Source organism: Panthera leo, chromosome A2 (assembly GCF_018350215.1).
Source record: "Panthera leo isolate Ple1 chromosome A2, P.leo_Ple1_pat1.1, whole genome shotgun sequence".
Classification (NCBI taxonomy): domain Eukaryota; kingdom Metazoa; phylum Chordata; class Mammalia; order Carnivora; family Felidae; genus Panthera; species Panthera leo.
The window spans coordinates 56,840,427-56,854,571 of NC_056680.1; the positions used below are offsets into that span (position 1 = coordinate 56,840,427).

The following is a 14,145-nucleotide window of genomic DNA, read 5'->3' on the forward strand; positions in this document are numbered from 1 at the left end:
CTCATCCGCCTTCCATGCATGCCCAGTTTGTAATGGGGAACTGGATTGGCTTTGTATTGTGTCCAACTGGGCTAGGCCGAACTACATTTCCCACAATTCCCTTCTCTGTGTGTTTCCTGTAGGGTGGGCCGCAAGGTGGATTCTGGCCAGATTTGGAAGGAAGCCATCGTTGTGGTTGCCGATCTGCTGATTTACCTCCTTGGTGTGAGGCAGCACCAATGACGACTTTCCTTGGATTCTCCTTCGGTCTTGCTGACTCAGGGGTGTGCATGGTTAACTCTGACAAAGCGTCTTAGCTTCCACAGGGTACCGTCATCGCCAAGGTCAGAGGCACCGGGAACCAACACAAGTTGGTCTGTCCTGGCGTTCCAGCTTGTGAGGATTCAGCCTGCTCGTGAGCTTCCCCTCCTGCCTGGGCACCTCCGGCTCCAGCCTCTGTCACGGTGATCCAGCCTCCTGGAAACTGTTTCATCGGCCCCGCAAGTGTGCAAGCCAGTTCCCTGTAACCGATCCGGTGTATGGGTGTGTCAGTGCTACTAGCCCTCCGGTTCTGCTTCCCCACCGAACTCTGACTGAGCGGGGACCCTGAAGCCCTGCTGACTCCTGCCTCATGCCTGTCAGTGTACCTGCTGCTTTCACCGTTCCCCAGACTCAGGAGCTTTTGTCACACTGGGAGCCTGTGTCATTGCTGCTCCCGCCTGGACTGTCGATCCCCCATTGTTGCCGGTTTGTATGTCCTGTGCATCCTCCTCAAGAACAGGAAGCAGATCCCTGCCTCCTCAGCCAGTGTGTCCTCAATGAGTGACCATGGACTAGGCCATACGAAAGACCCCAGGGCCTCTTTGTTGCCTCAGGACTAATGGAGCTGCTAGTACAACTAATGGGCCCTCTGGCTGTATCACCCAAAGTCTGATGCCTGGGACAGAGGGATAGCAGCACCCCCCCGCCATCCCCGACCTTGTGCTGAGTGCTCAAGCCCCTCACCCCCATCAGGTTCTGTGCTCAGTACTAAGCCTTGCCCTGGCAGAGGGACAGATTCAGCTAGGTTGTTCAGTCAGTGGAGACCCCATCCTGTGGTCACTAAGGCCTGCACTGCCTGCAAAGGGGCCTTTCCAGTGTCTTCAAGGCTGTCCTGGGCCCAGGGAGAAGTTGCATCTAGGGACCCAGAAGGCAGACCTGAGTACCACCCCCTCCGCCTGAGGATATCAAAGGGAGGCAGGTCCCAGCCCCATGAGAGGAAGAAGACAGGGAAATCCTGGAGACCCCGGCCATAGGCAGTGTGTTTGGACCCCCTGGTTAACAGATAGGTGAGTAAAAGAAATCTTTCTTGGTTCCATTTAGACACGAGGAAACTGAGGAATGGGGAGAACAGTCTTGCCCAGAACAAAAGACATGGTGGACAAGATCCAGAAAGCTGGCCTCAGCCTCCAGGGACCTGGTCCCACCCAACCCCCATCCCTATCAAAGGGTGCAGAGAGGAGACCAGGCTGGGGCCATTGCTAAGCCCGTATTTTGCAGATAAGCAAATACACCTGGTCCCTTGCTTCCTCACTGCACCAGGGTCACTTGCCCCAGGAAGCTCTCCTCCAGAGCCTCCCAGTGTCATGAGCCTCCAACGTTCACCTGGAATTGGGAATCTTTGAAGTGAGGTCTAAAAGACACAGTAGGTAAATGCTGGGTCCCGGGCTCCTCAGTCCCGTGCAGGAGCTGAGTGTGGTGTCAGGGCAGGAAATACAGCCTTCCCAGTCTCAGCTCCAAACCCACACGACGAGCTTTTAAACACTCCCCTTGCTGGGGCTGTCACAGGGCTGAGAGGAGACCTGTGCAGCTTGCCTTAGTGCTGGCCACATACAGAGTGTTCACATGGGGCTGCTTACGGCCATCCATTCTTCAACTTGGGGTGCAGGTCAGAGATGTGGGCCCCACCCCAAGGTGCAGCTCAGCTTGAAGGGGCTGAGTGAGCACCCCGAGAAGAGAGGAGGGGGAGGGCCTGTGGGTAGACGGTGGGACACTGGGAAAGTCCTTTCAGAAGAACAATTTAAAGGGATGACAAGGTGTCCAGGATGTGAGCATGGGAGGGTAAAGTGGGTCAAAGGAGTGAGAGACCAGATTGCAAGTGACAAAAAAAAACAATTCAAATGCGCTTACGTAGAAAGCAATGTATCAGTTCACGTGGCAGTCAGATCTAACTAGCTTCAGGCATGGCTGGATCCAGAGGCTCCGTTAATGTCCTCAGATTATCTATCTCCATCTTGTGGTTCCAACTTTCTCAGTTGGGGTTCCTTTGTCACATGGGCTCTCCCTCCCTGTATACTGACAAAAATGGCTACTGGTAACTCTGGCCTCCTGTCCCTACCTGGGGGAGGGAGCACCTCTTTTTCAGTAGCTCCGGGAAGAGTGCCAGGATTGACACTCATTCAACTCACTGCCTTCAAGAACCTATTTCTGACCCATTGGCTGTGGCAAAGTGAACAATGGAATGCTCTTCATTGGCCAGGTCCTCAGCCACATGACCCTCATGGAGAAATCCAGAGCCATGTGGCCTGAAAGTAGGGGGGTTTGGGTCACCAGAAAAATATTACAATGTCCTTTAATAGAGTGGGAGGCCTGCCCCGTGGAGGGCTGGTCCATGGGCTATAAGGCAGGCCTTAGGATGGAGAGGACAGCCAGGGGCCCAAGTGTTCATGGAATGGAGACAGGAGACAGGACAGAGGTGGGGCAGCAGCATCAAAGCAGGAGGCCACTGGGGGAGCCAGATGGTATGAACAAGAGGGTGGGTTTGGGTGGGAAACACGGAAAGGAGGGTTCGAATAAAATGGACCTGAAGGGCATTTTGGGGCCCTGGAGCTCCCGTGATGTCTGCAAAGGATAGACGGTTGGGGGTGGGGGGGGCTTTGGTTAGGAAGGACTCAGAAGGGATGGAGCTCAGTGTGAATTGTTGCATGGGAAGGTACAGTGTCCCCCTGCCCGTGGCCCCTGTAGCAGCCCTTCTGAACCGTCTCAGAACCTGTTACCTGGGAGCTGATCGAAAAGCTAAGTCCCAGGCCCCTGGCCTCAGACTGATACTTGGACAACTGGGGTGAGGCCAGGTGGGATCTGGGCTTGGGTTTCTGGTTTAGGGAATGGGTGTGGAATCAGAGATCACATTCAGCTGGTCAGGAGAACCATCCCCCACCCCCCCCCCACCCCCCCCAGAATCCTGGGTAGGCCGGGGCCTGTCCTGGCCTCTAGCTGCTGGCAGCCTCTCAGGTGGCCCTGCAGGCAGTATGGGACAGGAGCTGGGCTGGCTCAATGATCCTGTAGCAAGGCACTGGCCGTGCCACCCCCCAGTCAAAGATGCAAAATGGATGAAGCCATTACTGAAAGGCAAGTGGCCAGGGCATGGGCTGGCAGGGTGAATGGTCAGCCCTGGCCCACCATACCCACAGTCTCCAACCCAGGCCTCCTTCCTGCCTCCTGGACACCCCCAGTTCCCCAGAATCAGAACAGTCACAGCCAGGCTAGTAGGTGGAGGGGCACCTTGTCCTCAAACCTTCTGCCTAGAGAGCAATGATGTGCCAAGGGACGTGTCTGGGACTTGTCCCTGAGGCAGGAGGCAGCAGGGAGGAGCCCCCACTGACTTTAAGACACTGAAAGAGCAAGTGGAGTGGCCACTCGCCCTGTGTGGAAGGATCTGCAGGGTGACAGATGGCTGAAGTGTTTGCTCTGTGACCCCCACTCTGTGTGCAGGGGGAGGGTAGTGGCTGCCAGGCCCTGCTCTGGGATACCAGCAGGCCAGGGGCGCTTCTCCAGTGATGCTCCCTCCCCTCTCCTAGTCTCTAACACTAACACAGAGATCATCTCCATCTTTCACCTACCCCCAGCCCAGGCTTACCCAGTTTGGTACATGTACACACGCACTGTTCTAGAACATTCCCTAGCTTCCAGAGCCCTCCTTTTGCAGGGTTGTCCTCATAGGAACATCTGTCAAAGGCTCAAACGGCCTTAAGTACAACTATTCCATATGCTGGACACCAGAGTGTCCCAGGGCTCAGGTTCACACTTTCCAACTTGTCCAGGAATCCTCCGGGGTCCCGCGTGTGCACTCCAGATGAACAAACAAGCTGAGGATCCGTGCCTTGCTCAAGCCACACCTCGGGTTGTGCTCAGTGTGCCAGAGCCCGAGGCCTCCACATCCCTCTCACATCAACACAAAGTCTCAGTGAATTCGGAATAACTAACCTCTGCCAAGGCTCATCCTGGAGGGACCTCGTACGTGCTGAGGGGCACTGACCAGTAAGCCCAAAAAGCCATGGCTGTCCCCTCCCCCTCTCCCCACCCCCTGTCGGGGACCGGAGCAGCCTATCTCCAGCATGTTTCCACCTCCGCACACTAGAGATCGGTCCCTTGAGGCTCCTTCCGGCATCAGCCAGGCGCCCCCTCCCCGCAGTTTCCACCCCTCACGGGGAACTCCAGGCCTACCTAGCTAACATCCGGGGTACCCAAGACCCTTGGGACCCACCATCCAACCCAAGCTGCTCGCCGACCGCACCCATCCCTACTCCACTCGGAAGAAAACGAGAGCGGTTCAAAGGTTTAAACAATTTATTGTGCCCCAAAAACGGGAGGAAAGGAAGGCCGCGCGGCCCCGCGCCCCAAGCGATTGTTTGTCGCGCACCCAAAGGCGGAGAGTGGGGAGTGGGGAAGGGCGGCGCGGCGGCGGCGGCGTCTCAGCGCACCAGGGCCCGGCCAACCGGCGGCCCCCGCCCTGGCAGGCAGGCGCGGCCTCGGCCATTGGCGCCTAGGGGCCGGTTACCATGGAGACAGCCGTTGCCAAGGGCGAGAGCCAATAGGGGCGTCGCCTGGCCGTTTCAAAAATCTAAAGCAAAAACAACAACAAAAAACCGCTACGGCGGCGGGGGAGGGGGGGGCAGGAAAGGGGATGGAGGGAGCCCCGGGCCCTCCGTGCGGCTCAGAGCAGGGGCGGCGGTGGCCTGGCCGGGCAACCGTACAAAAACCTACATACACTTGGGGTAGAAAAACCGAACACCGGAAAGACCCGGCAGGCCGGCGAGCTCACTTGCGGCCCTTGGGCACCTTGGGGACGCTGGGCTTGGCCGCCTTCTTCACCTTCTTGCCCCCGGCAGCCGCCGCCTTCTTAGCCTTGCTGCCTTTGTCCTTCTTGGAGGCGGCGCCCTTCTTGTGCGAACGCTTCTCGGGCTTCTGGCCCTTGGCCGGCTTCTTGTCCGCGCGCCGGGGGCCGGCCGCGCCCGGGGCCGCCTTCTTGGCCTTGTGCGCGGCGGGCGCCGGGGCGGTGGCGGCCGCTGTGGCTCCGCGCCGCTCGCCGCCGCCCTCCAGCTTCTTGCGGTTGAGCTTGAAGGAGCCGTTGGCGCCGGTGCCCTTCACCTGCAGGAGCGTGTCGTTCTGCACCAGCGCCTTGATGGAGTACTTGAGGTAGGTGCGCCCGTTCTGCTGGTCGAACCACGCCACCTTCTTGGCCTCCGTGTAGATCTTGGCCAGCGACGAGCCGTTGCGCTCGCCCAGCCTGCGGATGGTCTCCACCACCAGCTGGCTGTACTTGCCCGGCTGGTTCTTCTTCTTGTTGTTCTTCTTCTTCTTGGACGGGGACAGCGCTGCCGAGCCGCCAGCCTTGGCCGCCTTCTTGGCCGCCCCCTCGGCGGTCGTCAGCGGCAGGGCCTCCTCGAGCTCCACAGACATGGTGGCGAGCGGGTTGGTGGCGGGCGGGGCGCGGAAGCCCGGGGGCCGCGCCGGGAAGAGGAAGGCGAGAGGCCGAGGGGGCGCCGGGGGACTGGGGGCGCGCGGCGGCTCCAGGCGGGAGCGGCCGCGGCCGGGCCTGGGGCCGGGCGGCAGGGCTGGGGTGGGGGCCGGGCCGGCCGGATCCGGGGTCCTGGGCCGGGGCCGGGGCCGGAGCCGGAGCCGGAGCGGAGGGGCCGGAGCGGAGGGGCCGGAGCGGAGGGCGCCGGAGCCGGGACCCTGCAGGAGCGAGGAAATCGGCCGAGGGAAGCGCCGCTGCTGCCGCTACCACCGTTGCCGCCGGAGCTCGCTGGGCGTGCGCGCTGCGCTCTGGTGAGGAGGGCGCTCCGCTCCGCCTTTATAGCTCCGTGGCGGACCACGTTGAGAACAACAACAGCCTGGTCTGGAGCCAGCGCCAACTTGTGCTTCTTGGAGCCCCTTCCTCGGCCTCTGGCTTCCCGGGCAGCGCCTCCCGGGCGCCACCGAGCCCACCGCCGAGCGCCCCGGACAGGGCCCGAGCCTGCGGCGCAGCGGAGAAGCGGCCTGCGCCCAGGAAGGGCTCGACAAAGGGGAACGGAGGGGTGCACCCTAGGCTGCGGGAGCGCGAGTGGAGGGGGGCACCCGGTTTGGAGACGAATAGCTCGGGCCCCGGGGGAGGCCGCGCGGCGCGGAGCTTTGCGGCCGGCAGCCAAGAGTGCGCCACGGCCACCTAAGCCCCGAGCGCGTCCAGGGGGCCCCAGGCCTGCCCGCAGGACAAGCTTTAATTTGTCCGAACTAACACAGGGCACGCCCTCACGTGGTCGGCTGGGGCAATGTGAAGTGTGCTAGGACATCTTCGAGGGGGGTCTCCACCCGAGTCCGAGGGGATGGCGGCTGGAGGCGCCCTCCAGCTGTGCGCCCGGGGTCTTGTTAGGCCTAAGGGGCCCGGGCACCGCCCGAGAGGACGTGGGGGACGACCGCAAGTGTCTCTCTGAGGACATTTCTTAGCCCCCCACCCCCACTGGCGCTGATGCTCTAAGTGCCCCATTTTGTGGTGCGCGAGTAGCCGCCACGGTCCCCCCCCCCCCCCCCAAAGCCAAATGTCGGCTCCACGGTGAAGCAGGTTGAGCGAAATGTCGGGGTGCGACCCCCGAAGGAGTTCTCGGACAGGATGGGGGAGGGGAGTTGCTCCGGCCACACCCCTCCCATTCTCGTCGGGAGAGTGCGATTGAGAGCGGGTCCTGGAGACCGCTCGCCCGGCTCCTTTCTCCTGGTACCAGGCGAAGTCCTCCGCAGAGGATCGTGCAAGTCTGGCGGCCCTGAGCTGGGCGGGGTCCAGTGTCGCGGGTGCGGAGGAGGCGCCGGACGGTCTTTCTTGAAGCCAAAGAAGCCTCTGCTTGGGGAAGCTGAGACCATGGGGAGACACCCAGAGAGGAGAGCTGATCCCTTTGGGGTAAGTGATTTTAGGCCTGAGCATGGAGGGGTGGGTGGGACGGGACGTAGAAAATTGGGGTTTCAGGGTGGAGAGAGCTGGAGGCCTTCAAGTCCGGAAAAGCAGAGTGGGGGTGTTCTGGGCCTTCTACCCCAAGAGTCCCCTCTTGTCGGCGCGCACCCCCAAGCACAGACCCCATTTGCCCTCTGACAAGCTAGTGAATAAGGTCCAGGAGAGGAAGAAATTGAAGCTAGGAAAAGGTGAGACGGGGAGTGGTTTTGAGGGGGGCGGGGGGGGGTGTCAGTCGCTGGGAGCCAGGAAGGGCTTCACTCCCAGGGCGGTGAGTACGGCCCATAGGGGAGGGGAGATAATCACAGGTCCCGTCCTGGCAAAGAAGGCCAAGCCCCTCTTCCAGGAATGAGGACCCCCCTGAGTGGACTGTCTGTCAAGGGCCAGGAAAACCTTGGGGCCTGAGACCTCAGCCAAAGTGAGAAAAGACCGCCAGGAATTTCCTGACTGAGAGGGGTTTCTGAAAGTGCCACAGAGCTGAGCCCTGGGGGCGGCCCTGGGGAGCAGAAAGGTCTTGCTGGGGTGGTCTTGCAAAGGTCTTGCAGAAACTGCACGTGACTTGAGCACAAAAACCACAGGTTCCGGAAATGCAAAGTGTGTGCAGGCTGGGCTGCTTGGAGGATGCAGTGCAGTGACCGAGAAGCAGGAAGACGGAGCTGCTGCAGCCCCCTGAGGAGTGTCTGTCTGTCCAGGAACAGGAGCCATCCAAGAATGAGCAGAGGGCACGCCGGGGGAGGTGGGCATGGCGGCCCTACCCGGTGGCCCAGGGTACATGATGGGGCAGGAACAGGGACACCGGAAAGAGAGCCGGCCCAAGGAAATCAGGTGGAGGGGGTAGCCAGGTGCCTGGCCTAGAGAGGCTAGAGCTTGGGGCTCTAAAGGTCAGAGCAAGAGCAGAGGGTGATGCCCCTGGGGGAACCCTGGCATGGGCCGCAGGGACATCCTCAGACTGAAATTTGCCCAGCCATTCCGGGAGAGAAGGTCGCTGGAAATGTGAATCTGGAGCAGGCTGGGTCAGGGGTGTCTTCCCTGGGGTCATCGCGCAGGGAAAAGGAGGACGTGGAAATGGTAGAAAAGGGAGGGGTGCTCCACTGGAGACAGAGGAAGAACGGTCAGAGAGGGAGGAGGAAACCAGGCGTGGCAGGTGTCACGGAAGCTAAGGAAGAGAGAGTTTCAAGAAACAAGGGCTGGTCGGTCACCGTGCAGCCCCTTCAGAAAGTGGATCAGAATGGACCGGCGAGCTTCCGGCCCTCGAGACCCCCTGGCTGGAATCTGCCCGGTTTGCCCCGTGGGTTTTAAAACAACAGGATTAAAAAAATCAGGTGATTTCGGGTAAAAATGTGTCCAGACTTCAGCTTTCCCTTCAAAAAATCTGAGGACTCACCCTGGGTGGGGGCAGAAAGAACAGGGCCTGAGTTAACAGTTTTTCTGCTAGATGGGCTAGACCCCCAACACCTGGTCAGTTTAGGGAGTGTGGCCAGTGTGGGGCAGAGGGAAGGTTCTCCAGCCCTGGGGGAGGCCTGGCCAGGGTTGGAGGGGAGAAGGAACCAGCGGAGGGAGTGAATACGTACAGGCAGGGCAGTGTGGCCCAGGCGGTGGGGAGGGTGCAGAAGACGCGGCTCAGAGTCCACACCGGCCCTAGTGGGCTCCTTGGCCTGCTGGTGGAGCAGGTGCTTGTGGGGGGAGGGGAGCGCTGCCTGTGGACCTGTAGACCAGGGCTCTGGGAGACTAATAATTCTAGGGCTTTGGGAACTGCCAGAGACGCAAGAGGTTTCATCCCACTGGCCTCGTTGTACAGATGAGGAAACTGAGGCCTGGGGCTACCTGGATGTCCAGTTAGCCAGGATTCTAGGCCTGGGGTGCTGCCAGCCTTCAGGGATGCTTCTCAAACCCCATACCTCCCAAACAGCTCCCCACCCCCATCACCCCTCTATGGAAACGTAGGTGGGGAAGGCCTCAAGCAAACCAATGAAACATGACAAAATTTGGAAAAAGAAACATATGGAAGTGGCCAGGGCGTCTCTCTCTCTCTCTCTCTCTCTCTCTCTCTCTCTCTCTCTCTCTCCCTAGTTGAGCTCATCCAATCCTGGAGCTCCAAACACCATCCATACCCTGCTGACCCCCGTTTCTATCAGCCCTCATTTCTGTCTCTCTCCTGACCAAAGGACTCTGGCATCCAGCCGCCTGTTGTGGCCTCCACTGGGATGTCCAGACACATCTCATCTGCGTCCTGGCTAAAACAGAACTTGGTTTTTTTCTCTTGCAAACCTGCTCCTCTCCCCAAGGTTCCCAGGCAGTCCTAGCCCCAAAGCATAGACTCGCCCTGTTTTTTTTTTTTCCCTCTACCCTCTCATTCACCCCATAGTTTCCTGTCACAGCTACCCCCAAACAGGTTCCTCCCCAAGCCCACCCCCACACTCTCCACAGTCCTCTCCATTCAGCAGCAGGCAGAGCAGCTGATGTGAAGTCTGATCCCCTGCTTCCCACCTCTGTTGAGAAGGCCTCCAGTGGCTTTTCATCAGACTTAAGAGGAGTCTGCACTCAGCCACACTGGCCTTTTTTTTTTTTTTTTTTTTTTTTTTAATGTTTATTTTTTTGAGAGAGACAGTGTGAGCCAGGGAGGGGCAGAGAGAGAGGGAGGGAGACACAGAATCTGAAGCAGGCTCCAGTCTCTGAGCTGTCAGCACAAAGCCTGACGTGGGGCTCGAACTCACAAACTGGGAGATCATGACCTGAGCTGAAGTCGGATGCTTAACCCACTGAGCCACCCAGGCGCCCCTACGCTGGCCTTTGTGTTCCTCACACAGACCCAGGGGACTCCCACCTCAGGGCCTTTGCACTTGCTGTACCGCTGACTGCCTTTATTTCGATTGCAATCCATGAATACCTACCTCTTCAGGGCAGCCTCCATGCCAGCCTGGCTGAAGTACCTGTATCACATCATCCTCTGATCATGTGCTTACCATCATCATCTGACCCTATTCTGTCTATTTGCTTGTGTAAAACTGTAAGAACAGAGTGGGGCCTGCCTTGCTCCCTGCCAGATCCCAGCCCTGGCCACACCCTGCCTGCTGGGTACCCCTGTTCATTGCTGTCTGTACTGCAGCAACAGGGAGATGGACCCGGAGCCATGAGCTCCTGGTTTGACCTCGACCCTGGCCACTCCCCCAGACCTCTTGTGCCACCCACCGCCCCCCACCCCCCACTGCTCTGCCTCGGTTCCCCAGTTTGTGAAAAAGGGATGTGTGCAGTTTGAACGACCCTCCTCCAGCTTTGGCAGTCTGAGTCTGGACAGCCAAACCGAGATGTCCTCAAGAGAAGGGAGGACTGGGAAGAACACAGCCTGCCTGGAGGATGGGACATAAAACAGAGATCTTGGTGTCAGCAGAGGAGTCTGCTGGGCCTGATGGCAAGTCTGGGTCTAGGATGCAAAACCCCGGGCTCTGGGCAGGTTCCCTCCTGTGCTTCTGTCAGCCTCAGTGTCATCTGTAAAAGGGGTACACACACTAGAGCTCGAATGGAGGCACCTTCCCCTGGGAGGGTTTCAGAAGACCTGCGTGGGAGTCACCAGCCTCAGGGATGGGGTTCAGAGACCCTGCCCCCTGAGGGTCCTTCACCCGGAAAGGCCTCATTGGCTTGAGCCGGCTGCAGAGAGTTGAAGGCCAAAGAATCGGTCTCCCCAAAAGGGGTTTTAAACTGAGAGGTTGGCTCCAGCCTAGGCCTGGGCTGGGAGGGAGGGTGGCTGGGCCCAGTTTGGGATTTTAAATGTAAATAGAGAGGCATTAAGTACTTTTCAGCATTTAAGTGGAGACAAAGGGAAATTCACCAGGCGAGACGGTGGGGAAGGTTGCCTTTAAGATGCAAATGTATATTGTGAAACCCTGAATGGGGACGTTGTTCGGGGCCCTGGCCCCTAGCCCCTTGTGGCCGGGCAGTGGGCTCCGAGGGGTCCGTGGGTCAGACGAACCCGGGCAGAGCGGCCAGAGATCAAAGGAGGGGCCAAGTCGCTGCTGAGGCTGAAAGGGTGCGAAACGTGGGGACCGAGAGAGCTCGGAGTTCCCGGAGGCCCCGCTTGCAGGGAGCCTGCTGGCCCCCCAGGCCCGAGCGGGGCGTAAAGGAAGAGCCGGGTGGAATGGGATAGGCCAGGGGGCAGGCTCTGAAGTGCAGGTGGCCCATGCTTAGGGCACCGGCAAAGCGTGAGCCCCGCGAAGGGTTCTAATACAGTACGCATTGTTTTAAGAATGGAGGTAAGTAGTTCTCGTGGAAGAAACCAGACCTTCGTGGAACTTCACACAGCTTCCTGCCGTTTTCATTGGGAATGGCATTAAGGGAGAAGGGATGGCAGGACCGCGTGCACACGTCTGCATTTGGCCTTTAGGGGAGCCTTCACCCCAGGCACCTGCGGACCATGGGTATCGAGTAAGAATCCCCAACCACTAGAGATAAGGCCGCGAGGGTGAAAGAATTGAGGGTGATGGGAGATTTGAACCTGTCTCCAGGAGCCAGCCGCCCCCCTCCGTCCGTCCTCCAAAAGTCCGTCCTCCAAAAGTCGGAAGGCTGCGGGACCCAGCAGCGGGCACAGGAGGAAAGGGGGGTGGGGGCCCAGCCTGCCCCGGCGCTGCCAGCAATCTCGCTGCCCTTCCCCAGGCCGCCTTGCCCCTCCCCCCAATTCTTTAAAAGCTCGTTAGTTTTTTCTCAATAAAGTTGTTCGTGGTATAAAACCCAACGGTGTAGAAGGAAGGATGCGGAGGGAAAACCAAGTCCCCGCCCCTCGCCCCCACCGCCTGGCCTCGGCCCAGCTCTTGGCAGGCGCCCGCGGCTGAACGGGGGCCCTCGTGTCACCGCTCCCTGTCGCACACGCAGTTGTGCTTCCCGCTCTGTTGAACAGGACGTTTCCACTGACACATCCAGGTGTAACTTGGCCTTCAGAACAGGGCCTGGGTGTTTTCCACCAGCCCTGTGGGTGGATGTGTGGCGCAAGCCGGGACTAGCCTTCCTTGCTATCCTGGAAAGATCTAGAGGATTCGTCCTGTAAATGGGGTTCCTCTGTCCAAGAGATTTGCTAACTCTTGGTGACCTGAGACCAGGTTGCCCTCAAGAGCATGTCCCCCCCCCCCCCCCCCCCCACCATTTCCTACTGCTGTGCTGTGCTGTGTCCCCACCTGGGGCCTTTTTCCACGCATGAGTGCCACCCCACAGGGAGAGCGCTGGGCCCTCAGGATTCGTTTTTCTTCCTTTTCAGGTTTTGTAACCCCCAGCTGGTGTGCACGTGCCCTCCCTTGGGCTCCCACCTCAGGTGCTGCCATCACTCCTCAGGGCCTCTGTCCCCCCACCCCGCCACCCCCACTGCCCTCTCTTCTGGGCTGTGGCGGAGACTGGCTGTGGTCTGCCTCCTGCCTGCTTTTCTAAGTTCATATCCCATTCTTCATTCCTGTTAGTGGCCTCAGCCGTCCGCCTGGCTGCTCTGGGCTCACCCTACACTTGACTGCACCTCCCCCTGCCCCCAAGCAGCATCCCCAGCCCCGGGGATCCTGAGGCTTGGAACTGGGGTCTCTGTCCAGCCCTCCCGTCCGTGTGTGTGTCACAGGGCCTGCATGTGGGCCGCTCAGAGAGCCTGGACCAGGGGTGAGGATTTGAAGGAGGGAGTGAGCAGTGGAAACTAGAAAATGGCTTCTCCAGGCTCCGCCCTTGAGTAACTGTCCCCTCCCAGGCTCACCCTTGGGTGGGGACCAAGGAGAGCAGCTGAGAGGAGCTGGGTGGTTAACGTTAGGGAGGAAAGGCCCCGTGAGGAGAGGGTAGCTCCCAGCCCAAAGCCTTCTGGGGATTCCCTTTCCTTGGGGGGCAGGGGTCTTCTGGGTACATTCCCGGTCCGTCCCCCCCCCCCCCGCTTCTTCCCCCCACCCAAGGGTCAGTTTACAGGCTCCGAGAGGGAGCTCTGGCCTGGCTCGGGCTCCGGGACCTGCGGCCTCGCCTCTGCCCCTGCAGGGCTTGGTTTCCTTAGAGGGGAGTGTGGAGTTGGGGGGGAGGGAGCTGGGGGACATCTCTTCCCCAGAACTTCGGTTTGAGGCCCAAGGAGCTAGGACAGGATCGAGAAACCATTCTGGAGAGGGATCCAGAAGACGAGGACAAAAGCCGACAGGCAGAAACCACCTGCCTGTGTCTCCTTGGGCCACCAGCCCCAGTGGCCTGCTTTGGCCACCCCTACAGCGCAATCCCTGTTGGCTGAGGTGCAGGCAAGGGAAACTTGGCTTTATCTCCCTTTGTCACAACCAACCTCAGTTAGTGGACACTTTCTTCCTGGGGAAGAACTGAAAGCCCTAAACAGGTGCGGGGGCGGCGGGGAGAGCAGCCTGCAGCCCCATGCTCAGCAGCTGGGAGCCTGGGCACCACGCTTTCCTGGAATATCGTTTCCAGGGGGTGGTGGGTGCATGTCCCTCCACTGTCCAGATGAGGAAACTGAGGCTTCAGAAAGGTTGGGCAATGCCCCAATGACATCTGGCCAGAAAAAGATGGCAAGGCATTTGCTGTTTACCCCATTGCAAGTAGCCCCCGCTCCCCTACCCCCAGACACTTGATGTACTTTGTTTTATAGCACTTATCACTTTCTGAGATTATCCTGTCTCCTGCCTGTTCCCACTAGAGCAGGAGCCCTGTCTAACTCACTGCTGCATAGGGCCTGGCACATAGTAGGCCCTCAGTAAATATTTGTTGAATGAATGAGATGGGATTCAAACCGGGTCTGGCTTCCTGTCCCAGCACTGACCTTACATGGGTCACAACTCGAAGTATCTGTGCACTGAGCCCACTGGGCTGCCTGGCAGAGCAGGCAGGGACCCCACAGAATTGTGACACCTTTGAAGACCCTAGTGGAAAGCCTACTGCGACCTTTGCAAGGCACAGAATTTTATTTCATCGTTGCTTGTCCCATTTGG

The 14,145-nt window shown here is 59.4% G+C and overlaps 1 protein-coding gene and 1 long non-coding RNA gene across 2 annotated transcripts; one reads left to right on the forward strand and one right to left on the reverse strand.

Annotated features, from left to right (window-relative positions):
* Positions 1 to 4,566: 4,566 nt before the first annotated feature.
* On the reverse strand, positions 4,567 to 5,802 carry LOC122213427 (histone H1.10). Its single transcript, XM_042927551.1, has one exon. The coding sequence runs from the start codon at positions 5,695 to 5,697 to the stop codon at positions 5,056 to 5,058; it is 642 nt and encodes a 213-aa protein (XP_042783485.1). The 5' UTR covers positions 5,698 to 5,802; the 3' UTR covers positions 4,567 to 5,055.
* Positions 5,803 to 6,928: 1,126 nt separating this feature from the next.
* On the forward strand, positions 6,929 to 8,552 carry LOC122204715. The gene is made up of 2 exons (XR_006195757.1): positions 6,929 to 7,165; positions 7,792 to 8,552. It is a non-coding gene; the product is annotated as an uncharacterized LOC122204715 (long non-coding RNA).
* Positions 8,553 to 14,145: the final 5,593 nt, after the last annotated feature.

What these genes read in the sequence shown, in the direction of transcription:
- LOC122213427 (XM_042927551.1), bottom strand. Translation starts at nt 5,697, where the DNA reads ATGTCTGTGGAGCTCGAGGAGGCCCTGCCGCTGACGACCGCCGAGGGG.